Here is a 26,805-nt window from a genome sequence, read left to right as displayed (position 1 = left end):
TTGAAGGGGTACTTGATGTAACTACAAACTAAGACACATAATATAATTTAATACAATTTAATACAACCAATACATATTTTTATATAATCGATTATTACTTATAAAATATGTTACAAATATGTTGCAAATATCTTAATTTTTACATTAATCTAACAACAAATTTTACATTATTTTCATTAAAATCATTCATTCAAAAAAATTTATTAAGATCAAATATTTTCTATATAATCTAAAGTATCTTAAAATACATACAAAGTTATAGAATACAGGGTGTAATTTAATTGTAAACATACTGTAAATATTTAAATTATTTATTAAAATATAGATATTTAATGACTATTTTGTGAATATTACATATGAATGTTAGATATATTTTGAACTTCCTGTCCGAGCTAACTTATCAGCCATTTCATTACCATAAATTCCAACATGACCATTGACATGATTCTGAAACATTAAAGTACCAATATTCATGAGCTATAAAATATAAGATTAAGGCATTAAGTACTAATAAAATAATCATATATTACTTACCCAAACCACGTTTAGAGGTTTTAAAGCTTCTTCCATTTCTATTAGTTCATTCTTATTTATAACAGGTTTGTTATTTGAAGTAACCCATCCCTTTTCTTTCCAGCTAGGCATCCAATACTTTATGCAGTTGATAAGAAATTGGGAATCTGTATTAATCTTCAAATTTTTAATACCTGCCTTTCTTGCTTGTCTAGCAGCTACAGTTACAGCCTTAATTTCTGCATTGTTGTTAGTTGCTCGACCAACAACAGCTTCTGATACATTTCTACAATTAACATTTTTAAACAGGATATTTACATTGAATTGAATATTAAATATAACTGAAAGATATATTGTAACACACAGAGGATGATTGTCGCCAAACCAAACACCTATACCAGCCTTTGCGTTTTCTTTCCCATTTGCACTACATGCACCATCTGTATATACATTGACAAAACCATTGCTATCCACAATAAAATTTTGAGTTAAATCCTAAAAAATTAATAATATAGTGAGATAAATATAAAAATTCATCCATAAAAATTATATGTGAAACTCCATATAAAACATTTTATCTTACATTTACTTTATCTATCCATATATTTTCATGTTTTGTTGAACCTGTCGTTTTTAGCTTTTTTGAACCTGAGTGTTCGGTATGAGAGTCTGTACCTTTGTCATTTTGTATTTGTCGTCTAAAATTATCTTCCAATTAATATATTCATCTATGTACACTAATATCTTAAAATTGTGTTATACCTTTTACCAATTATAGATAATGCATCTTTCATGTCATTTTCTTTATTTGTTTTCTCATATTCTTCAATGAATTTGCGTGCTTCTGTTTCTGTTTTAAATTTTTTAAATACAGGTCCAGAAAAACGAAACACTTGTTTATGACATTCAAACCTTGTTTCATAAGAACAGTGAAATACAATCTTTTTGAAGTAGATTTAAAACAATGTATTAATGCATACTGAATGTAAAAATTTCTTACCAAGTATGATAAATTCCAGGTGTACGACCTTTAGCTACTGCATAATAACTTGTAAAAGCCATATTTCTTAATATAGTCACGAAAGGCTCAAATCTGTTTATCGACATTTAATTGTACAATTAATTTATGATAAACATTGTTCACATATACAAGGGTAAATTATTCCTATAACAATACCATAAAGTATGTATTGTATACCTTACAATCATATAAAGCATATAACATGATTTAATCAAGTACAAAAAATAACTAAAATTTAAAATAGTGCAATCATATAGCACAGGTCTGATGATTCATACATTGCAGGCAAAGAGGATAATGTGCACTGAATGAGTGTTAACTTGAGAAAGCATTTCACGCGAAAAATTTACAGTACATATAGCATCTATCTATTTGTATATAATTATGCATGGCCATATAAACTTTATAAATTTAATTATTAAGTTTTGTTAAATATTATATTATTTTGGCTTCACCTAGAGACCTAGAGATATATTTTTCTCTAGCGAGTGCCCAGACCTGTCTCTTTTTAGTGGATAGATAAAAGACATTATAAGTCAAATTTTGACTTATAATAATATATAATATATAATATATAATTATAATAATATATATAAATATAATAATATATAATTTTGATAAAAACAGAATATGTTAATGTATTCTACATTGCTACCTCTTGCTTATGCTTCTAATAATAATACAAGTCAATTTCATTTCCTTCTCGCTTGTTTACTTGAGATTTTAATAGTATATTCAAAATCTAACATTTAATCTTATTACTATTTATTTTAAATACTATACATTTTTCTGCGAAACAAATAATTCAGACTTATACTTTTTTGCCTTTAGAGTTTATAATGTTATAGCTAGGCTGCGGATGTTTATACATTTATATTAAAATATAGTACCTAGTGGGCAAAATAAATTTTTGTGTAGATTCCATATTTTTTATTTATCTTTGTACAAATGTAAATCTGTGCAAACACAATCACGCCTTATAACATATAAACATCATATAAAATAAACCGAATGGAATAGTCAACAAATCCATATTAATTCCGAAATTATCATACTTATAATTGATAATGATAATTTGGCACTAGTTTAACTACTTATAAATAGATTATATCTTTAACCACTTAAATTTAAATCATTAAAATCACAAACAATAATTTGATACTTCATTTTTGATGTTAATATATAAAGACAATATATATACACATACATATGTGTCAAATAGAAATATTCTTTTCTTTGTCTCAAATTTAAATTATTATTTTATTATATTAACATTTATGTAATTATTACCGTAAGTTTTTGTATTTCTTACTCTTCTACTTTTTTTCCCATTCTCTGGGATTGACTACGTATCAACACAGTTTATATAACCTTTTTCCGTAATTGTAAACGAAGATGAAACTGGATATCGCCAATGAACATGCATGAATGTAGCCAAAAGTACGAATCATGCATTACCGCCTCCAATATCAAAACTATTGAATTATATACACATTTCTTTCTTCGGCAGTTTTGCTGGGAGAAACGTGCGTATACATTAACTAATTACAAGTAGGTATACCCATCGGTAACTAAAAATAGTCGCTTGGCTCTTAGTGGCGATTCGAAAATGAGCTTTCCAATTTCAATAATTTTAAGAAATAAGTTATAGAATATGACAAAAGGGTTGGAGAAAATTGTTAAGTATTGGTAGGTATTAAAAAAAATAAAATAGTATAAGAGGTATTCGGAAAGTTACAAAACTACTAAAAACGACATCATTTTTTGAGAAAATCCACGAGCACAATACTTGTTGGTAAAAATAATAATTTTATATCAGAACATGATAGCACAGAAGGTGTTACAATTTCTCCGATTCTTGAGACTAACATCATATTTCAAAAATTTGTCGAAGTTGAGAATTTCGAGATTTTGACCAAAACTTTGAAACGATTTTACGACTTTACATTATGAGAACATGACAGCATAGGAGATGGTATAATTGAAATGAAAGTATATCAAAAATTAGAATGTAGGAAAATAAGAATTTATGGAATTATAATTTTCGATGAAGAATATCTATATTCTATCAGGAGAATATAATCTTGTAAGAGAAGGCACTATTACGATTATTGTCGGAATTTGACATGATTTCTCGGAATATCCGAATGCTATTTCATGTTCTTTTTTAATACGGTTCTTCTTGCAACGTTTTTAATTATTTTCCGATGTATCATACATATCTGTATGTGTAGTATAAATACTGTATAATCATTTTCAGAAAGATTGTTACTGTTGATTTTTGTTATTTGCTATTCGCGTTGATGGCTGCTTGTGGTATCGCCTGATTATTATTTTTATTCGCAAAGTGGCCTTGCTGCAATTGTTAAAGAAAAAACAACGTACTGTTAATATTTAATTAAACTGTAAGCAATTTTTATATTTTGTTCATCCTTGCCGATCGTTGGTAACCTTTCATTGTGCCGCGCCATCGATACCAATGTGTTTTCCTTCTCGTTTTTCTCACCAATAGCGCTCGAAACGAAATGTGCATGTAATTGGGTCGTTGGCCGCTAGAGACTCTCATTTCTAGCACATATTTTTTGGCTGAATTTTTTAACATTGCTGATCTGTCTGTGAACCACGCTATGGACCCGTATTTTGAAACTGTGAACTATATGTACCTATGTTTACAGTCAATTAAGCCTTTAATATTATTATTATGTTATTGAATATTTTCTTGAACTTTTGTGGAAATATTGAAATGTACAATATTTAATCGATACCATACATACTGAAAGTGACAATCTTTATTGTAAAAAGTGTTTTGGGTTTAACCGGTTGGATAATTTCTGAAAATATTTCGAAATATTCTAACACGAATATATTAATTTATTCAAATACAATATTATCGATTTTTTTGAGGTATTAGTATAGAAATATATTTTTAAAAATTTATGTTGTAATTTCTGAATGTACATCTAGTGTAACAATTTGAATTTTGAAATAAATATCGGCTGTGAAAAAAGAACATAAAATGATCTTTATGTCGTTTGTTTTACAAACAAATAATTATTAATCAAATGTTACGATATAATTAAAAGTTGGTGGGATTAATCAATCGAGCGTAAAGGCGTAAAAGAAAAAGTATAAATGTATTTAGTATATTGAAATAATAATTGTACACGTGCCAAGTTATTTACACATTCTTTGTTGCACATTGTTCTCACATTCTCTCTAAACACAATCTGAGATCACGCTCTTTTCCCTAATTCACTCTCCCCTTCTTGGTTGACATATGGCTTATGTATGATACAAATCTATTATATCATATTGAAAACTTGTTTTTATGCAAAGAGATATTTGAAATAATATAATTCAACATATAAGATAATGTTACAAAATTTTGTATAATTAATCAAGTTATGATTATTTTTAGGCAACTATGAAAAATTGATATAACTGGAAAATATTTCTACACTTACAATTACAACAAAAGATTTTATATATTTTTATAATAATAATTTGCATTGTAATAACATATTTTGTCGCTATAAAGAATTTATATACCCATTACAGTATGGCAAGTACAAAGGTATATTTTCACGGAATGGATCCTTTAATTCTTAATGTGTAAATGTAAATACCTTCTTCACTGATGTTAAATATGTTTCTGTTTATCATTAGAAAAACAGTAGTTGGTTGATGTCGTCATTTGAATGTGAACCTATCAAAAGAACACCAGGGATTAAACGTAACATTTCACAAGTACTAGAAACTAGTGCTTTAGAAGTATCAAGCACTTATGATATAATACCGAAAAAAAAGAATGCTAGTAGCCTATTTGCATTGCTGGAAGCTTGTGACGCAAAAAGTCCTTCTGAATTAGTAGTTAGTAGACAAAAACAGCAAGAGATTTTAAATTGGTTACAATATAAAGTAAGGAAAGGCACACCTGCCATATTAATTTTATCTGGTCCATCTGGTTGTGGGAAAACAACAGCTCTAAGGGTTCTTGCAAAAGAAAATGGTTTCAATATTACAGAATGGATTACTCCTATTGATCAAATTATGGATGAAAATAGTAATTTCTTCCTTTCTCAAACCAATAAATTATTAGTAATATCTAATAAAATGATGAAATAATTCTAAATTTTTATTCAGACAGAATAATGAGACAAGGAGACAGATTTGAAGAATTTTTAATCAGAGCTACCAGATATAGTTCAGTTTTAAGTAATTATTCTAGTCGTTTACTTCTTGTAAAAGATTTTCCAAATGTCTTTTATGAGGAGAAGGAGAGTTTCTTTTCTCTTTTGCAGTAATTAGAATTTTTTCTTTTTTCTTTTGCCATTTTTATTGAAATATAGTTATTATAAACTTTAATTTTTAGAAGGTACTTTGAAATTGGCAAAGAACCTATAGTGTTTGTATGTACAGAGGTAGGAAATTCAAAATTACTTCAAACATTATTTTCTCCTAATATAAGAGAAAAATTTGGCATAGATTTAATTAAGTAAGTTTCTAAATATAATTATGTATTCATAATCTGTTCTTCTATTATATATATATATATATTTGATATAGAACCTTTATATTTTAGTATAAACTCTGTTACACAAACTGCAATGAAAAATGCATTAAAAAGAATAACTAAGATTTTGAATTCAATTGCTGGGCATATGTTACATGTTTCACAAAATAAAGTTGATGAAATATTATCAAATAGCATAGGAGACATTAGAAATGCTTTGTTAAATCTAATTTTCATTTCATTAAAAGGTAAATATGATAAATTATAATAATACGCTTGATTTCTAAATGACATCTTAATATCATTAGTACCAGAAGAACGAGAAAATAAATGTAATATTCGAGAAGAGAATTTAGGGCTTCTTCATGGTGTCGGGCGAGTAATTAATCCAAAAAGTGAGTAAATATTTTGTGTACATTAAGATTTACAGACTTGCTGAATAAATAAATTTACAGGAATTCAAACTGAAAATAACTGGAAATTTGTACATGATCCTGATGAAATAGCAGCTTTCTTCCAGTCACAAGCAACAGTATTTTTGAACTTTCTGCAAGAAAATTATTTGAATACTATGGGAAACATAGAGGAAGTAGATATTTCTACAAATATTTTAAGTATAGCAGATGTTTTAAATTCTGAGTGGCGAGTACGTTTATTATTTATCGTTCAATTAAAAAAATTTTACATTTTGTTTCATACACAATGAAAACATCAGTATTAATATATATATATATATATACATTAGATAAACAAATTTATAATAAGAACTTAATTAAAAAAATTAATATTAAAATTTTCAGGATCCTACCTTAAATAAAGTTACTTTATCTTATTGCGTCCGAGGTTTAATGGTAACGAATCAAAAACCCGTTTCTGGGTGGAATCCTGTAAGAAAGCCACCAAGCGATAAAGTCGATACGTTAGTATAATTAGCATAGAAACAATATTTAATGCACTTGTAATTGTAATATATGTATGTAGCATTATATATGATAAATTATATGTATATAGATGAATACATAAATGTAACATTATCTATGTAGGTACAAATGTCTAGCAGCTGCTGAAATTCGATGGTACGATTCCATAATCAGTTCGAAATCGAAAAGTATATTGGAACAACCCGTTACCAACATCGAGGAGATTATTATTGAATAAAGTTTATGGAAATTAAGGTTGTAATAAAAAAAGATGTGTCGTATATATTTATTTATGCTTTATTTTCTACTAGAATCATGTAAATGTAAAATATAATATCGATAGAAATCGAATGACATAAATTTGCTTGAGATTTCATAGTTCTCGAAATGTTTGTATATATTGTTGAATAATATTATTTCATATTATTATTTATTTTGCTTAACATCGTCTAATATATAACAATCAGTATTTACGCAGAAAAACAAATGTTAGCGGGAATTACACTGATAAATACAATAAAAATACGTTTTGTGTAATTTATACGTCTTAAACGAAATGCTTTATTATAAATGTTCTTTCTACTAAAATTGGCAGTTAGACAACAAAATAATTTAATATAAGATTGTTACTCAGAATTGTTCGTCGTAGCGAGTATTTTATTCAAAAAATAGACCTTACAATCTAACTTTTCTTCATAAATAATTATTCTAAACGATTATACTTAGTTAACACTATATTTGTACATCAATGTAAATTTTGTACGCTCACTAAATATGCTGTAAAGCGATGTTTATCAAATTTCCTTTCGGTTAAAAGTAGTTCATAGAAAAAATGCAACAACAAGCAGTCTTCCGCCTCAAATACCTTGTATTAGCGTTTTGCTCTAAAGTATTTAAATACATAATTTGTATTTTATAGGCAGTCTCATCTTTTTTAATTCTTTACAAAGACCAATGATAATTATACGCAGAAGTATAGGTATTAAAGTTTTTAATATACCAATCGTATCAGAAAATATCTGCAAAATACGCGATGGAATTTTTCCAAAGAGAAAATTGGACATTTTTTATTTAGTTTATTGAAGCAAATAAAGAAAATAACGATAGCCGTTATTAGGATGAGACCAGCATAGGATAATATCTATGTAAGTTGATTTCACGAATGAAACAGTTATTATACGCGAGAATTACGCGTTTGGAAGATTCACTTCTTCTATCGTAGAAATAAGATTATCGAGACCAAATAAAAAGCCTTCTTCGTGGTTGCCTTGTTCCCATGGTTTCCTGTGTGTTACTCTATGTCCATTTGGCAATCCTCGTGTTTTAGCAAAATCGATCAACCAAACGCCAACTTTATCATCGTCGTAGATCATAAAAATACTACTACCAATTATCTGGAAAAGAAATAATGTACGTTGTATTTCTTATTTGTTCTCCTAAAATTCTGTTAAAAAATTTTTTAAAAACGAAAAGAAAGCAGTTCTTTTTTAACTGTTTTGATGTTCCAAGTATTTAATCACGTATGTACAATTGACACATACTTCGTGAGTTTTGAAGTATTCAGACATCTCGATCTTTGAACGAAGATTTTTCAACCGTGCGAGCAGTTTTTCGCGAGTGTTTTCGCTTGTTCCAAGAAATAGATTCATAGTTTCGAGCACTTCCTCGTGTGACTTTACTTTCTTTAGGTCGGTGATCGGCGGACCACCGGGTAATTTCATAGCCTCAATTCTAAATCCGTGACTACAGGTCGAGCTCTGTTGCTCACGGAACTGCATGTACCGCAATTTAGTCACGGCACGTTGCTCGTGTTCTTGCTTGGTCGGAGCATTTGGATCAACGGCGATCATCTTTTGATATAGATCCGGTCTAGCGGTCGTCTTCGACACTTCCGATTCGAGGAACGTTCTCGTGCCCATCTTGATATCCATTACGTGTGGATCGTTGAAACCAAATAGTAAATCCTGTAGCTCTATGAACGTGTCACCTTTGTATTCCACTTCACGATAGTATCTAAAACATGAAAATGAAACGCTTTAAAATTAGACAGATAAAATGTTTTTCGAGGATTATATCATTACATCGTTATATACTATTATAAGTAATTTACATTAAGAGATAACTAATCGGATGAAACTTTATTGGAATTTATAGCCTGTCGAAAACATTGTTCAGCGTTAAAACGTTAAAATTGTTTAATTTCATTACAGCTTATCAATTACATATATCAATCGGTCTAAGCTTCGTTGATAGAAGATTACACGATAATTTACGTACTGTTTGATAACATTCAAGTAGCTTTAATCCCTTTTAATTGTTAGTATATACATTTCTAAAAATAGTTAGAAAACTTTCTTCTTATTTGGAATTCCCTTTCACAAAAACTATATGCTATATTTATCATATATTTGAGACAATGAAACTTCTTACTCAAGTAATGATTAATTTATGTATTTTATTTACCTTGGGATGCAATCCCGTAATTCTTTGTCTTTGCTAAGAGCTTCGTAAACAATTCTCTCTGTATTTTCTGCCCCTCCAGTTTTTCTCTTCCAAACTGTTCCAGGCCCAGCGGGTGCGAAACCATCCGGATGCCCGGATAATTGAAACCAAGATTTTAATCTGTTTTTCAACAGAACGTCACTGGCTGGGGCTGTTAAATCCAAGGCGTTCTACAAGAAAAAAATAAACAGTATAAATTTTCATACGAATATAATTAATAACTTAGATTCCAGATATAATTAGTTCTTAGCAATGATAAAATTTACGATAAAACTATATTCATAATTTGTTTATTCGCAGCTATTTAACAATAGATAATGGATCTTAAACGTATCGCTATGATAATAGTAGTAATGGTAATAACAACAGTCAAATAGTAGTAGTAATAAGGCAATTTTGTAAAATTACGTTGCAACATTTTAGAATTTCTGCAATTTTACGAATATCAATTATATTTCAGTAGATAGGATAATTCATTGTTGCTTGTTGTTATTTATATCATTATCATATGTATTTCGAACGTGCTAATTATTTCTTAGATTAAGACTTTACCAAGGATGAATTTCTGCACGTCGATGTTCCCCGTTACATAGCTTTCGGACATTTCGCTTTCAACAGTATCTCTACAGTGAAATATAATTGAATAAAATAACGTTTAGGATAAATACTAAAAACAAACAATGCCAGATGAAGGAATAACATTTTACTTTCGTATAGTTCGTTTCTTTTATATGAACAATAAATATAAACAAAGGGAAATCATTATATCCGAGAAATAACGTTTAAAATGGAGAGCATTCTATTGTATTATCCCTTCGTTAAATTCTTAATATTTATTAACAACGATGTTATAAATAATTTTGATCGATCGTTGGAAATAACCAAATTTTTCTATATTTTATTCCAGATTCAAATTTATTGAAAATATCGATAGAGATTCGATTTCACTGACTACTCTCAATTGTTAAAGGTTCGATGTTTTTCAGCGTTCATTAGCGAAAAAGTATAAAACGAGAGGATGAATACCAGCGCTAAAAACTTCAACGAAAGATCCTCTTCTGGCATAGTGGCATCGGAAAGGACCAGTGGAAACTGTTCCATTTTTTGTATAGTCGCTGCATCATTAGGCAATTTGGCAAGGGCTCCGGTCGAGCTAGATCCAACACTGTTGGACCGATTCGAGCCCATAGAAGTGCCCCTTCGCCATTGACGGAAGGCGCTGTATGTGCTGCTCGACGAAGCATCCTTCTGCCTTCGATGCTCCTTGTGGTTCGAATTATGATTCAGCCGCGTTTGCTCTTTGCTCGAAGGCTGTAACCAAAAAAGTCTACTAAGAATTTAATCTAGCCGATACGATTCTAGTTGAAATGGTTGCTCGATTATTTCGAAATTAATCTCTTTAATAATTTCCGTATTCATTCAGAGTTCAAAGATATTTTATTTATCTCCCTGAAGTATTATTAAACTTTCACTACCGTATAGACCGTTCGATACGAGAGAATTATTAATTTATACGGATATTATCGCTAGCCGCTAAGACTACGGATTTTTATGGATTTATAGAAAATTTCGAAGCTGCGAAAATGCATAGCACGTAATTTACAAAATATAGCACTTGCTATAATGTTTGGCAATTAAACAAATATTTTCTACCTAGGTTAAAGTGAAAATTCGCATAAATATCTACTATTTATTATACCATGGTTTCACGTTATATACGTATACGTATATCACCTTCGCTTTCATTAAATATAAAACATTTCGTTTGCAAAGCGCAGGTAACTGTTACATCATTTTTTACTGCGCTCAGAAACGAACGAATTTATAAGAAGAAAAACATGATTAAACTGTGTCGTTGTTGTGACTGTAGGAAAAAGATATTCGGCATTTATTTGCAAAATTCAACGGAGGCGAGTAACAGAATATCGAGCCTCGGCAGCATAACGTCAGAATGACAAGATATTCGATTGGATATACCAAAAACCAGCGTACTAAACGTGTGGCCAAAAGTCCAATGGATTTCGAAAATAAATTTACACACCTGCTTTCTATAAGATAAAAATAGTGTGCGATTGTAACGCGACTCGTGCATTTTGTAATCAACCACCGGTTCATATACGAAGAAGGGGAAAAACGAGGAATGCCCATTTCTCGTGATTTTCCAATTTACGATACATTTCCTTCGCGAGAACTGAAGTTGATGAACTATCAAATCGCAATGATTATAACGTTCAAAATATCTCCATCAAATATCATTATTGACTAATAGAAAAAAAAAAAAAAAACAAAAGAACAAGGAACGTCTACTGTAAAATAAATATTATGTTAATCATTCTTTTTTTACGACCTCTAAGTAATGTTGAAATTTCATTTTACGAACGGTATAGTCAAACTCGTAAGAATGTTGTCCCTTTTCTATTCCAGTGGATTAAAATATTAAGATGTGATTTTCTCGATAAAAGCTATTCTATGGCATTGCTCGTTCCTTCCCTTGCTATTCGTATGAGATCGAACGTATCCTTCGTTCGTCAATCGAAAGCTACTGAAGCAAGGAGCAAGGAGAGCGTCCAGCAGGCGCAATGCACATGCCCGCACGTGGTCCAACGCACGCAACAAATCGAAATCCATCGGTAAGCGTCGTTAATCGAGTTTAACGAGTGGCGAGCGTCTCGTGCTAATTGCCGCAACGCCATTCATAAATAATCTAATTAAGACGTGTCACGTGTATTTTTCGCTGCGAGTGTCAAGCGAGTCGCGATTGTAACAATTGAACGGTCGACGCGCGTAATGTTCGGATAATTGCGTGTAAATTGGTAGCCGGAACTAGACATATGTATATACATATGTATATATACGCGTAGAGAGCTGATAGAGTGTAAATGGAATGTAAAATGGAAGGAAACGCGTGGTTACGAGAATAAGTTGTTCGTATCGACAGAGTTTCTGTAGGGGCCTTTAAGTAAGTAATTTGTGATAAATCTGGCATTATCTAACGTCGAACAATTTATCGGGATTCTATATTTTCCTAAGGGTAATATAAATTGATAAGTTTCGTTTTTAGGATAAGAGGGACGAACTTTTGATCTTTGGTTTCGTCACGGAAACTGATACAAAACTGAGCATGTAAATATAATAATGATTAATCAATCGGCAAGAAAAATCGATCAGTAGGGCGTTGATAACGATTTTTCTTTCCTTCGATCAAATGTTTAATGGTTTTACGCATAGATTACGCATAAACGCGTTAAAATATGATATGGACGAAGGTTTTCCTCCTTACAGCTATAGATAGATACCCATAGATCGATTTATAAAGAATATATCCAGTTGTTCTATTTTTAGTTTACCATTCCGATGCATAGTTACGGTATTATCTGTTCGAAATAGTTTTGCCGAATATTTTCAACGTAGAATAAATAACGTGGCTGTTTAAAACAGCTGGTTAATAGCGGGACGAGAAACGTGTTTCGATCGGACAGGTGGTTCGTCGTGGAATTCGATTTCGCGATACGCCATTCATTTTAATTTAGTCGACAAGGTTCGAACGTGAGGACATGGCAAAATTATACCTTGCAATTCCCCAACGTGATTCCATATTACAATGGCGATTGAGATTACTGGCGAATCGAATGATTGATCGACATTGTTTCTGAATTGATCCGAGTTAACGATTGTTTGTTTGAACGACTGTAACGTTCAAACGATAATGTATACATTTAACGTTCTTTGGTCAAGAAATATAAAGTAAGAACTACACGGTGATATCGCTACACGTTTATAAAGTTCTACGACAAATTGTATATTTGCGTACACAGTCAATCGCAGAAATCTACATACATGCTTTAGATAGAAAATATTATAGCAGAAATATTATTAAAGAAATAATATACATTCTTAAGTTAAAATGTAACGCAATTTATTTACTTTCACCTTTATTATGAAAAGAGAAGAAAAATATAAAATACAACGTGATAAAAATCACGTGCACCCGTCCTATCTACAGGAAATCATACAAATGATGAGTTTAATGTAATATTAAACCTTGTAGGTCTTCCTCCTGACATTGAAAAAAGGAAAGGTTTCGTAACTCTTGACGTAACTTTATCTCAAGATGTTTTTCAAATAAATGTCTTAATTCTTTATATTTCTCTTAGAAATTCATTAACGCATTAATGGCAATTGTACTGCCACGTAGGCACAAAGAATTTTATTCCAAAGTATATTTTTATTTCCTCTGGTAAATCACATACACGAAATTCTATAGATAAATTTTTGTAACTCGTTGATATACATATATATATATATATCAGTTAAAAAAGAAAGAAGAAAGGAATTTAACCATTTCATTTGCAACAATTTAATGCATCCGATTGACGTTGGCTCGTCACCGTGATTCGCGTTGCTCGCATTTCAAATGAATATATACGAGGGTCGTTACACTGTGCGTAACCGGCCAGTATATTTGATCGTAGTAAACAACCACGTGGCAATCAAGGAGATTCGAATTGCGCTGGCGCAACAGTTATTGTCACAATGAGAATTACGTCAAATGCTAGTTAGATGACCGACTATAAATAACCATACAAAAGCAGAATATTTCGCGAATAAAGCAGAAAAGTACACCATTCTTTGATACTAGATGTCTGCTTGAACGATCGGTAACGCGCGTGTATAGCGCGATGCGAGGTAAAATGTAACTTACAATTTCGAGTAATTTTATTATTGGCGTTGAAATATAGGTGGACTAGGCGTTTTTAAAATGAAAATTTTATCCACAGCGTAACGTATCTTGTTTCTCGTTGCAAACGTATCGTTGCTTGGGCAGATTTTGTTTGTGTCACGTAATTATACGTTTGAAGAGTCATGAGTCAGTACGACTGATTATGGCAAACACGATGATAGTTTCAGACAATAAAACTGTCGTTATTCGATCCTATTATTGGTGCGGTATTTCGCAATGGTATATTTTCTCGTTCTTGACGCGACGTAGAAAGAAAAATTCACCACAGTTCTTTTATATTTTTACGTATCGCGTCTACGTGGTTTATAAATTAAATTTCTCTGTTCGATCAAAAAGATATAAATACGGTATTACGACGTAACGATAATTTGCAAATTAAATTTTTTTGCTTGATTAGATCCGAATGTCGAATCGAAATAAGTCGGAATAAACGGATTATAAATCACGGTAGAAGGGACACAATTGCTTGGATCGTCCGATCGTGAGTACTCGCAGAGTCGATAGAGGAGTTCAGGATATTTACATTCGATATACGATCATGATCGATCGGATGCCGGTAATCACGGCACGCTTGGAATAAAATATGTAAGGAATGTACGTGTATAACGAGCTGTCTTCGGTGCAAATGTCAACATATAACCAGCAAAACAGCTTTCGAGGAATGGTTTATGAAACGGTAGATTGAAAGCTACGCGTGGACAGCAATGACGTTGGAAACTCGGTTTTACGATCTATTTTTTTTTTCTTCCTTTTTTATCTTCAATCGCATTTGCGATACATTTATGCGTTGTTCGGTATCGATAACGAAATCTATAGTCGAAATTCTAAAACTGATCCGTCAACGTAAGAGGACACAAATCGTATTCAAAATTTTAATGAGCGAATAAACATATGTTAATTCGGCATGATACTTTCAGTGATGAATTTCAATCATCAACTGTTCTATAGAGAATGGAACGGATAATTACTATGGATTTTTGATGTTGTACTATGTGTTTTTAATCGCTGTAGATTTTAAGATAAAAGTTATCTTTCTTACATAAAGTACCGGCGAGTATAATCGATCGATGGCTCTATATCAATATCGGTGATTAAATCGACATGGATCTTTGAGGATTTTGAAACTTTCTTACTACTCGAAAGCATTGGAAATAATTATACGAAGTTATAAGAAACAAGGCTGATGATTTTCATTTTCTTACGACAGAATATATACGGTAGAATATGAAGATCCGATAAAATTGATATCATTTTTTTTTTTTTTTTACTTGAAAACAAAAAGGAAGAGGAGGAGGAGCATATTCTTTTGTTTGACAAACGTGTCGAATAATAAATCACGCACCTACGCCTTAGCCTTCGGCTATATCGTCACAAGAACGAGGAAAAAGAAGCTTGTAACTCGTTTCGTAAGTAGAGTCGTGTTTTACGGAGCATTGACGTCACTGGTGTATTCAGATTGCATTGTTGCAGATAAGTTTCAATCGAGCACCGTTCCAGTTTTAACGTTTAACAACGGGAGCCACCAGATAAGCCAGATTCACTGCATATCCAACCCGATAAGAGAATCCGAGGGGAAAAACAGGATTCATTTGTAATTCACATCTCTAAACATTTTATGTTATATTGGCCTTATATACTGGTTACAGAAAGTATTGGAACATACACTTATCTTTTAATAAATAAAATTTCATTTTCGTAAGAAGAAATTTTTTTGAATCGTATGAAAGTGCTACTAGCTAAACTACTGATACGAAATTTAATATGTTTTGAATCTAATTAATTAGCGTGTAGATGCTATAATAAATACAATAGTGTACCGATGCTTTCTATAGTCACTGCATAGCAACTTGTATTGTCATATCGAAACGCACGGTTATCCTCTTTTTATTATTATTATTTTTTTATTTTTATTTTTACTAATATTATATATTCTGTATTATTATATTATTTCGCAAAACGTCACAAATAACGCGGCAGAATAGTGGAAAAGAAGTGCGCGCGCCAGCGCAAACATCACGATCGCGGAAGCGCGATGTTTTTCTTTAGAAGCTTGCGTCGTCCTCGATAAAACGGATGGCGAAATTTTCATCCGAACCATACAACAGAAAAGCGACAACGACCTCGGCTCAAGTGCGTCAATGCACGAGCAAGACGATTTGATAAAAGTGCAACCGTAGCTTGTCTTCTTTGCGAAAGCGAGGCGAATTGTTGTCTGGAAATAATGGGATAAGATCGAGTACACGCGCCTTATATTATTTGCTGATTTTTATTCTTCGTGACTGAATCGCGAGCGCCGACCTCTTTTTGCGCACGAAATATCGCGCCGCTGATCTTAGTAAATTGCACGTCGTTTATAGAAAAGTTGCTAGGAAACAAGTACAGGAAAGTTCAGGTTTAGATTAAACAAAATTTGGATACTTATCTTTAATTCTATCGTGTTCTTATTCTTATAGTATACTATCTACTGTGACGTAAAATTCTACATTTTTCTACTTTTAATATAATAACGATCCACTGATATCTTTGTTCTTTGAATTATTTTATTTATAAGAAGCGCGAAACACGCAAAAGTTATAAAATTTACGTCGAATGGTAAAACCAAATATTTAAGAATTCTATATATTTTTTAATATCTATTGAAATATGACGTCCGTTTCACGTCCATTTCGCATAGACTAGAAGAGCACAGCAGGGTTGAAAAAAGACCAGAAAGAATAATTTTCAAAAAACTACGGAGTCGAGTTTCCGAATTCCTATTAACCTTTGATCTACGACGAACAATCTGCACAATTTACGTCTTTATAAAGACACTGGAAGAAAACTCGTTTTGCTATTAACAATTTTAATTATTTTGTTTAGGACCGCATAAATTTAACGATTTTAACTTTCAACTTAGACTGCAGAGTTAAGCGATAGTACACGTCGAGTTACAACGTAGGTCCTGGAAGATTCATCGAGTTCAAGTTCGTATATTTAGATATTATATTGCGTCGCCTTCGTATCGATTTTTATGTAAGCGAGAAAGTCATAAAAATCAGCCAGTCGTTGATTATCATCCGTTTGAATGAAATTTGAACATCACCTGTAAGAGATTGGTACAACCCCCATGGAAAATATTCATTACGATCATTTCTTCTTCTTTCTTACGTCATATCCTCCGAATGTTAAAATAAAAAATGTATTAAATCGCTAATGACTATATTGTTTAGGTGCACATAGGTCAACATCGACATACAGGGTATTCGGACTGTTCCCAGCGTTTTTCTTGTAAACGATTAGTATACGGAAAAAATGAAATGGGAAACAGATGAATGGCTCGAACTGAGCTACATGTTCACATGGTACAATTTCGTTCGCAGCAACAAAAATGTATATGCATCTTGCAGTAGCGCTATTTCTTTGAAACGGAAACTTTCCCTGTTCTTTTGCACACATCGAAGCCTCTCGTCGTTCTACGAAAAAGACGTGTTCGATGACTCGTTAGTCTAAAAGATATTGTAACTTTAATTTTGTAAAATTTATCGTAAGGCAAAGAAAACATAAATACGAGAATACTTCGTTACATATATCTTCGTTTTTCATATGATAGATTCCTATGAAATTAGTTAAAATCTCTGTTGAATCAATCAGTTTTCGACCGTGTTACTTTAATACTTGAGTTTTTCGATTGATGAGACGATCCGACGAGTGCAAAAAAGATATTATCGTGAATATGTATTTGTCTAAACTGACCATCTGTTTTTTCCACTTTTTTCTTCATACTTGTCGTTTACCATAAAAACGCTGGCAACTAATAACATAAACACCTTCTATGATAAAGATGGGAAAAGTAAAAAAAAAAAAAGAGTCTACGAGGTAAGGCAAATGCTAAACGATGTTAATACGTTTAGTATCATGGATATTTTTTACCAAAGACAGGAATTGTTGTAAGTCGGTTTGCAGAGTGCTTATTCAGTCTTAACGGTCAATTAGTAAGACGATACGCTTTTTACGTAATCGGACGAATTGAATTTGATCCTACTTAAAATACTATAGAACGTGCAGTTTCGTGCGTTTTATGCATATAGTTACATATGTGTGTACATGTAAAAAATGGATTAACTTTTTTTTAAAGCTAATAAGTTACGAACGTGAGTATATTACACATATATATGTATCTTTATTAAATTTGAATACGCAAAATAAAATTATCATTGAATTATCTATATATTATAATTTGCTGTTAATCGTAAATTTTACTCTTTTTTTTTTTTACTTCCATCTTATTTAATGTCAAACCATAAAATATCAATAACAGACACGATGATCTAAAAAAACATTTTGAAACTTCTCGATTTTATTTTAGTAGGTTGATGTTAATGTGTTGTTTAGGAGTTCAAGATAATCGCATATCACGCTTTTAATAGCCAATTTTTTCTGAGATAACTGTGATGATAAAATATGACGTAAAATTAATAAATCGATGTTGTTATGGTACTGCATTGGTGCTACGTAAATCTTTCATCATAGTTATGCCTAAATTTCTTTTTTATCGGATCTACTAGCTATTACGTGCGTTATAATATGCAAATAAATATGCATTGCACAAATACGAAAGGTTGCTACGGTCCTCGGGAACTTCTCCCTGCGTCAGAAGAAAATAATCTTCTTTTTTCATAGATGACATTGATTAACAGTAATTACAATCAATCGTTATGCAATTTTTTTCAAGCGCATGCAAATTTCCTGCTGTAGTAATAAAATTCTAGAATAGTGTAACTAATTTATACGATACATTCAAATTCCTCCGTGATGTATTAACGTTTTTATTGTATATTGTGCCTTCCGTTCCTCTCTTTCGACAATTTCCATATTTATAACTTTTGTCCTTTTTTATACTGCATAGAAGTCAAAAATTTATTACAATTATATATCACATTTTAACGTTAACAAAATCTTCAAGCAATAGCATATTTCTGCGTATTTCTCTTTTTGTTTAATACTTCTTTAAATACTAGTAACAATTTTCACTGTGAAAGACTATTACCCGGCCGAATTAAGGAAACAAGCAACTATGTCCGTAATGTGTTCTAAGAAGAATAAGAATCTTGAAATTCAGAATAGACGAAGCGGCAAACAAGGCAAGAACAAGATGAAAACGAGGCAGAAACATGATAAAAGAGGTAAAAACGAGGTATAAACGTGATAAACGAAGCGAGGTAGAAACGAGGTCAAAAAATGTCGTAACACGAGTATAAGAAATATAAAGAACAACAAAAAGCCAGTTTCTCAATTAAAATGACGCGGAAATTAAATACTAGATCGACGTCAATGACATGATGCATATGTATATGTATATTACTTGTTGTCGCTTTAAGCAAATGAGGGCTCTAAAATGTCGATCAATGATCCCCTACAAACGTGACCCCACAGGAAAAAAACAATTTATAAATCAAGCCTGACTTTATATGTATTATCATCAATCGAAAGCCATTCGATCATGTGGTTATATTTTTTAACGATAACACCAACACGCTATTTGTTATTAAATAGACATTTTCCAATTCGTCAACTAAATATAGTATCTTGTATTTGCCTATATGTATATTCTATGTTTTATGTATGTAAAGCGAGGAAATTAAATTTTCCTTTATACTTTGAATCTTTAAAATCTGAATATATAAATTTCATATTAATACGATATTAGTACAAAGTTTGGTAATAAATATTATTTGGTAAAACATCTTCTGAGAAAGGAAAAACAGAATAAGAAAGAATGGCGAATGATTTATACGTAATAGATAAGTTTTGAGAGATATTTGTCTCGATTTCTCACGCTCTGCAATTATGATTAGGATTAATATTACTGTATTACATAATCAAATTGTAAAAAGAACAATAATTTATCAATGAAAAGGTACTAATTCGTTGTCTATTTAATTACTTGAGGAATAATTCATCTTCTCGTTTGTTTTATATTGGAAATTATTGTTGAACAGCAGGTAATTTATTTTTATTGAACAATTTTCCTGACAGTCTGCATGTATAAGTGGTTTCATGCTAAAGAATATAAAAGGAAAGCGAAGTATAATTTAATTTACTGGGTAATACTGATTATTATCATTATAGAGAGATTATATGTTTACTCTGATATTATATTCTCCAGTGACGCATTATTACAATAAATGTAGGTATATCGAAATATCAAATAAATTTGACATCTTTGTAGAAACTTACATGCTACGATATCGAATTCCAAGACATATTGACTTTTTCCTCTGAATTGTGTAATCAGTATTAAGATTTAAGTGCTCAAGTACTTTCATTGAACCAAGTTATGGTTACAACGTGCTTGGCATTTTCAGATAAAAGGAATAACACATGCTCTGTACGACGAGAATAAACGATTAATTTAAGAAGCTACATAATCGTAACTCTGGTCAATGCCGATATGAACTGGTAGATAAAAAAGCTGATGTATATATTATATATATATATACAGGTTCGATAAATAAAATCCATGTTAATATACTGTTTCTTAATCATTCTGAAGAACCTTTGCCAACGATATCCGAGATTATTACGATACGATGTATCATTAGAAGCGCGACAATTTCAAAGCAGCACGTTCACAGAGATTTATCCTTTATCAATCGCGTATACAGTTTCGTAATCGATAAACATTCCACCTTAGCACATAAAAATCTCTAAACGCAACATCACTCGAACGCCATCATCCACGGTGTTTATAAACAGTTAAATCTACAAATGGTATAAGGTCGTACTAAAAATACTCTGCAATCTACGTGTCACTATACGTATCTAATTAATGGTTCGATTAACATAAATAGTTTAGCGACAAAGGTCGTGGCGAGAGCTATCGATCCTGTTTACGTGGAACTCCTTTTATCCAATGATTCTTAACTTCTGTATCATCTTTATTATTGTTCCTTTCTCTACCTGAGATCGATATCTATTTTCGGAACCAAATCGAAATAAGAAAAAAATATTTCTCGATGCTTCTTTAACAAGATCATTGATATTTCTACAAGGATACCTTCACCTCATTGCTATTCTTTCTTCCTGCTAGACGAGTGACCCGTGGCCCATATGAAACTAGTTTTTTAATAGTCTGCTGGTGTTCCAGATAGATCATTGGTCTTTAGACTCGACATTTTCGCTTTACATACAACGTAAAAGTCGAATTCTGATATATGTAACGATACTTATGTAATTGATATAGCAGGTTGTTAACGCGTTTATGATATACAAATACACGTGCGATTGCAACCAAACTGATACCATTTGGCGAACGTGTAACATCTTTTTAACAGTGTTAATGATAATCGAGCAATTCACAGGACAAAGTGATTAAATTCCACTTTTGGAAATTTTAGTGCCGAAGTACTTGCTCGTCTTATATAAATTGATCGGTTTCCTCTGCTTTTTGTTTTGCCAAGTCGACCGATTTGGCAACAGTGACTCAATTACGTATTGCATTATAATTTGCTACGTATTTGTTCTCACTGTCGTCGTTGAGAGTATAGGAAGCAAAGAAATGTCCTTAATGAAAGTTGGTAATTTTTAGTCGATCGTAACGTGATTAATTCTGCTATCGTCTGCTTGCACTTCTTCGTTTGACTCTTATTTCTATTTTAGTGGGAAAAAGAATTGCAACGGAGGATCATGTATACCAATAACGGTTCTTCCATATTTTCCTCGCGTTTGGAGATACCTTTCAACATTAGACAAAATACGATTGGATGGATAATAAGCAGAAGAATGCGACAGGAAAAAAAATGATAAAAACTAAACTTGAAATTTGGAAAGCTGAAACTGGTTACACCGTGTATACGTAATTGATCGAATAACATGTAGAAAATTTAAATGAACGTGGTACATATCTCGTGTTCTGTGTGGTTATTAGAATTATTACATTCTCCTTGATTGACGTCGTCTATTACGTAGCAAAAATATGCACCTTGATTTCTTCGTGGTGCGTTCATATCGTATCACGTGAAAGTTATCGATCTATACGAAAAAAAGCAAAACGGAAAAGAAAAAAGAAACAAAAACAAATTAAGAATAGCAGGGGAATAAACAAAATTGAATTGATTCCTCCTAATATTAAATTTTCATTGAATTTTGATAATAAAGACGTGGATAATTTATTCGTAATATAACGATCAATCTCGACAGTTTTCGGTAATCATGTATGTGTTATAATGATAGTTTTCGACCGGTGCTGCGTTACTTTTTTAAGCTATTACGTGTCTTTTTCACTATAATTTTGTTATCGTCAAACGCGTCTCATCGATCAATCGTAATCGATGGAAATGTCGTCGATTAAAGGTAAATTTACAATAATTGCGCTGTATTTGTAAACATCGTGGAAAAAACCAAACTGGCAATGCTTCTACAGTATAAATAGATAGTTAGATAGATAATGGATGGAATATGGAATGGAAATATGGAATGGAAATATGGAATAGAAATATGGAATGGAAATATGGAATGGAAATTTCATTAAAATGAAAGAAGGTTTCAATACACAGAATGAGCGTCGTTTTCGAGTTTTCCTCTGCGATAAGGAATAATTTACTATGTATGATCGAATGGATTTCACGAAGAACAAGAAGCTTTTCTCATCCAATTACAGGACGTAAATAGACCATCCATTTGTTGTTTCGCAGGATAATGTATCTATTTACGAGGAATGATGTTATATATCGAAGCATAAGTAATTGAAAATTATGAATCATTGATATCATGTAAAATGATTGTAAATTTATCGTTAAATATATTTTAGTATCTCTTAAGTTGTCGAGTGCAACTGTACTTTTCATACACGCTGATAAAAACTGAATAAAATTAACGTATCTATACGCGATTATATATGATAATTTTGTTAGTCTGCATACTACAATTACGATATAGTTTCTGCCTTTGTTTTATTACTACTAAATGATTCTGCAGATACGTGAGGATTATGAGGATTGTTCTACTTTCTGTGTGTACCAGGTTATACGACGTGTATCCTTCGCGTTATAGGAATTATCTGATAGCATATTTATGTATACGGGCACAAATACGTTTAATTAACGTGTAACCAGAAAAGCAAGTTTATAATTTTACAAATATTCTAGCATTAGTTAGTTAATTAAATTACATTATGTAGAATAATAATTGGAATTTCTTACGTAGGAGGGTCAATGAATTCTTTGTATAATCGAGCGATACTTCGAAAATTTGGGCAGAAAAAAATTGGTCAAACTACGCCGTCAAATATTTCATGTTCATTTATTATTATTATAGATAAAATATAGTTATAAATAAAATATATTAATACAAGTATTCGTATAATACCGATTATGCAATATCTCTTGTGTTCCTAATGTTTGCTTCGCGTTCAGAAACCTTGATTCCAGTTGTCGTATAAAGCATTTGGAAAGAATCACCTTATCAAATTGTATTTATGCCTCTCATAAGCTTGATATTCAAAGTATTTTATATCCGCGAGTGTGATTGTTCCTTTCGTTGCATTTTTTCTTATTTCATAAGCAACAGTATAGTAGTATATGAGATATAATTATCAGCACGAGGAATTTCATAATTGTAACGGATCACATATTCGTTAACTCATATTTTCTTAGAATTACACCATAAACAAGTATGGATTCTATGAATTTATTATCCTTCCTTATGTCCCAATAATATTAAAACTTATGATTTTGAAGTAATTTCCTGAAAAATTTGTTTTCAATTGTGTCTCTCGCCTAGTACCAACGATATGAATTCTTTCTTCTTGTTCCTTCTTTTTTGACATAGCAACATATTCAATTTAACTTGAAATATTGCTATGAGTCACACACGTACTCCGTATAAATCGTAAGGGCACTGGGAATTTAATGCATACATCGAAGGTTTACGAATATTTTAAAACAACAGATTACTACGAAACGAGCAAGCAACGTTTCATCGAATTACGGTGTTCACACATTCAAAGTACTGATTTATGAGTATTTTTATCGTTTCTTTTTCAATTGCAACCATCAAATAAGTTGCACGTAGTTAATGGTTTAACACGTTCTCTGTTCCAGATATAAAGTAATCCTTGAATTTGTCATCGAGCACCGCCTTGAATTTATTCATCTGCCTTCATCGAAGGTCGACTGTTCAAATTTCGAAAGTCTGCTCGATTTGGTTTCCTTTGAAATCTTTTTGCCAATTCGTCTCGTATCGCGTTAGCCGCTATTAATCGATAAATAGACACGATATAGATGGTAACAAAATTTTGACTTGTGGTTACAACGAACAAAAGTGACGTACTAAAAATACAAGACCGGTTTGCATAGCTTAATTTTACTCTTAGCAGAAGCGTAACTTAGTCGCTCGGATATACGATTGAACAGGTGCACGAGACTGTGTATACGATTGCAAGAGTCATAATTAGAAATTTGTACACATCCGTTATTATTAACAATATATATCACAAAAATTCAAACATTTTCATCTTCGATTCAGAGGCTAATAATAAAACATATTTCATTTTCAATTTCTTAATCTTCAAGTGGGGTCGTTGAATCATAGGTCGGGTCATCAAACCACACGAGTTTGGCTTAGATTCGAATTAATGTACACGATGTTTCGGAATATTTAATCTTAATTTATATTCTACATATCCGGGCATAACTTACTAAATAATCTTATACAATTGTTTTGGAAATAAAGTTAACAGGTCATCGTGAAGTTAATTAAAATATCATATTATGTAGTTAGACTATTTACGCGTTTGGGTCAAAATAAAATAAACGAAATCAGTATTAAAACACTGTCAACTTGAACACACGGTCTTCGTGGTAATTTAATCCAGATAAATACCAGCAACTTAATGATAAAATATATATGAATCATAACACGGTCCAAATTCAGCGTAAAAAAGAGAATGTGTATTTTTATCTGACAAATTGCCGATCATTTCTTTAGGAAATGAAGAAAAAATCCAAGTTTTCTCGTCATCTCTAGCGACTGTTTTATTTCTAATCGAAAGTCAGAATTAATATTAAATGAAACACACCGACGCTGTACGAATAAATACCGTGAAAGGGAATATAACGGCGAATTGGAAAACAGAACAATGTTACCGTTAACGAAGTCACATGTGAATACGGATCAATGTTTTACCAAGAAATATGGCTTCACAATGATTACTTGTTCAAGTCGCATCATATTATGAGTCAATCCCTAGATGTATAGGTATGTAATATCTTGTTTATCCGTGTACAATTAAATTCATGTATTTTACATGAATGATAAAAAAACAAGGAAAACACGCAATCAGATCGCCAATCTCATTTTTACACATCAATTATTCGACCGTGGGTGGTTATGCATTTTTGGTAAATTTAGGATCCAAATATCTGCAGAATGTATATAATATACAGAAGAATAAAACGATATTTCAAGTACAGCGTTTATTATAAAATTTAGTAGGTGAAACAAATTTCTATTTAGATTGGGGTTAGGTTAGTCATAAGACCATAAAATTGCATAAATATTCACGGTCTACCAATTATTTTTCTAATGTTCTAGATGCTTGTAAAAGCACTATCTCACAAAGTGAGCATATTACGAAGTATAATGAAACCCTATAGTTACACTACAGTCTATGCATCGTCGAAGTTTCTCGTACTTCGAATGACTATCGAAGGTATTCGTGGCGTGCTAGCATCGTGGATTGATGAATCGAAGTGAGTTGTATCTTTCGACAGACGTACCTTGTTGAAGTGAGCTTGCAGAAGCCGCTCATATTGGTCAGCAGCACGGAGACAGAGCCTCGTGGTGAATGCTTCCATTCGTGCTGGTAGGGGCGCGTGGCAAACACTGCTTGACATTATTCCTTTCTTCGAGCTGGCACTCCTCCGGAACACGCACGCACAGTGTGTACAAATAAAATCGTCAGTCGCTACGCACGGACGACGGACGCACTTAAATCGCGATGATCATTTAGAAGCAAGCTAACCTCAATCGACGCTCACGAGTGTATCGGTTACTTTAGGCGTGGCTTCCGACACTTATTCCATTCAAATTTTCAATGCGATTTTCGAATTAATTATATAATAATTTTTCACACTTGTACGAATTTATTCTTATTATCTCGTCCTTTTAGTACTCCCGCGAATATTCGTAGATGCCTCTTTCGAGTGTACTTCTTTCACATGATATAAGCAAACCACTTTCACGTGGTACCTTCGAGTAGAAGTTAACTCTGAAAGTATGGATGTCAGTTCTTCACCTTTGACGTTGTCTGCACGTCTTATAAGTTGGAATATCGAAACACCGGATGTTACGATGATACTGCTTCCGATAATTGATTTGCGTTTGCAGAAAGTGAATAATTTCGTTACTTTGAAATGCTATTGAAGAAGCGTGCAAGCAAAACTGTCGATATTGCGCGTGCGCTGTACAGATTAAACTACCCTGCAAAGGAAGTTAAAACGACAATCGTGATTGGTGGAATCGAATTCTTGTCAACGACTTAGTAAACCGTTCTGTTGCTTCCGTATAAATATAAATACGAGAAATAACGTAACAATTCGTTCACTACTTTTCGCTT

General features: G+C 31.7%; 3 protein-coding genes across 11 annotated transcripts; 1 reads left to right on the top strand and 2 right to left on the bottom strand.

Annotated features, from left to right (window-relative positions):
• Positions 1-41: 41 nt before the first annotated feature.
• Positions 42-3,480, bottom strand: LOC126916727 (ribonuclease H1). Of its 4 annotated transcripts, none has more exons than XM_050722811.1 (7): positions 3,273-3,480; positions 1,514-1,678; positions 1,276-1,425; positions 1,097-1,211; positions 878-1,008; positions 535-799; positions 42-447 (listed from the first exon to the last, which is right to left on the bottom strand). In XM_050722811.1, exons 2-7 carry the CDS (start codon positions 1,618-1,620, stop codon positions 364-366), a joined length of 852 nt encoding a protein of 283 aa, XP_050578768.1. In that variant the 5' UTR covers positions 1,621-1,678; positions 3,273-3,480; the 3' UTR covers positions 42-363. The 4 variants fall into 4 exon arrangements, with proteins under 4 accessions (XP_050578768.1, XP_050578767.1, XP_050578766.1 ...); XM_050722810.1 differs by lacking the exon at positions 3,273-3,480 and adding an exon at positions 2,993-3,132; XM_050722809.1 differs by lacking the exon at positions 3,273-3,480 and adding an exon at positions 2,825-2,979.
• Positions 2,919-7,256, top strand: LOC126916717 (cell cycle checkpoint protein RAD17). Of its 5 annotated transcripts, XM_050722786.1 has the most exons (11): positions 2,958-3,060; positions 3,795-3,939; positions 4,953-5,108; positions 5,201-5,597; positions 5,678-5,834; positions 5,907-6,029; positions 6,117-6,295; positions 6,356-6,442; positions 6,503-6,693; positions 6,848-6,966; positions 7,091-7,256. In XM_050722786.1, exons 3-11 carry the CDS (start codon positions 5,094-5,096, stop codon positions 7,203-7,205), a joined length of 1,383 nt encoding a protein of 460 aa, XP_050578743.1. In that variant the 5' UTR covers positions 2,958-3,060; positions 3,795-3,939; positions 4,953-5,093; the 3' UTR covers positions 7,206-7,256. The 5 variants fall into 5 exon arrangements, with proteins under 5 accessions (XP_050578740.1, XP_050578743.1, XP_050578738.1 ...); XM_050722783.1 differs by lacking the exon at positions 3,795-3,939 and having other exon boundaries at positions 2,919-3,060; XM_050722781.1 differs by lacking the exons at positions 2,958-3,060; positions 3,795-3,939 and adding an exon at positions 3,992-4,438.
• On the bottom strand, positions 7,249-26,805 carry LOC126916719 (inositol-trisphosphate 3-kinase homolog). 2 transcript variants are annotated; one of them, XM_050722789.1, is made up of 5 exons: positions 25,967-26,805; positions 10,496-10,796; positions 9,431-9,639; positions 8,509-8,980; positions 7,249-8,361 (listed from the first exon to the last, which is right to left on the bottom strand). In XM_050722789.1, exons 1-5 carry the CDS (start codon positions 25,996-25,998, stop codon positions 8,155-8,157), a joined length of 1,221 nt encoding a protein of 406 aa, XP_050578746.1. In that variant the 5' UTR covers positions 25,999-26,805; the 3' UTR covers positions 7,249-8,154. The 2 variants fall into 2 exon arrangements, with proteins under 2 accessions (XP_050578746.1, XP_050578745.1); XM_050722788.1 differs by having other exon boundaries at positions 10,496-10,780; positions 25,967-26,802.

The sequence above is a fragment of the Bombus affinis genome, chromosome 5, assembly GCF_024516045.1.
Source record: "Bombus affinis isolate iyBomAffi1 chromosome 5, iyBomAffi1.2, whole genome shotgun sequence".
Taxonomy (NCBI): Eukaryota; Metazoa; Arthropoda; class Insecta; order Hymenoptera; family Apidae; genus Bombus; species Bombus affinis.
This window is presented reverse-complemented; position numbering and strand designations above follow the sequence as displayed.

Excerpts from the sequence above, each read along its gene's own strand:
- LOC126916717 (XM_050722783.1), top strand. Across the intron at positions 6,443-6,502 it reads GCGAGTAATTAATCCAAAAA|GAATTCAAACTGAAAATAAC; the intron begins GTGAGTAAATAT and ends ATAAATTTACAG. Across the intron at positions 6,967-7,090 it reads CCAAGCGATAAAGTCGATAC|GTACAAATGTCTAGCAGCTG; the intron begins GTTAGTATAATT and ends TTATCTATGTAG.
- LOC126916727 (XM_050722811.1), bottom strand. The coding sequence starts at position 1,620 with ATGTCGATAAACAGATTTGAGCCTTTCGTGACTATATTAAGAAATATG. Across the intron at positions 1,426-1,513 it reads CCTGGAATTTATCATACTTG|GTTTGAATGTCATAAACAAG; the intron begins GTAAGAAATTTT and ends TTATGAAACAAG. Across the intron at positions 1,212-1,275 it reads TTATCTATAATTGGTAAAAG|ACGACAAATACAAAATGACA; the intron begins GTATAACACAAT and ends AGATAATTTTAG.
- LOC126916719 (XM_050722788.1), bottom strand. The coding sequence starts at position 26,083 with ATGTCAAGCAGTGTTTGCCACGCGCCCCTACCAGCACGAATGGAAGCA. Across the intron at positions 10,781-25,966 it reads TGCAAGCTCACTTCAACAAG|CCTTCGAGCAAAGAGCAAAC; the intron begins GTACGTCTGTCG and ends TTTTGGTTACAG. Across the intron at positions 8,981-9,430 it reads TTACGGGATTGCATCCCAAG|ATACTATCGTGAAGTGGAAT; the intron begins GTAAATAAAATA and ends TTCATGTTTTAG.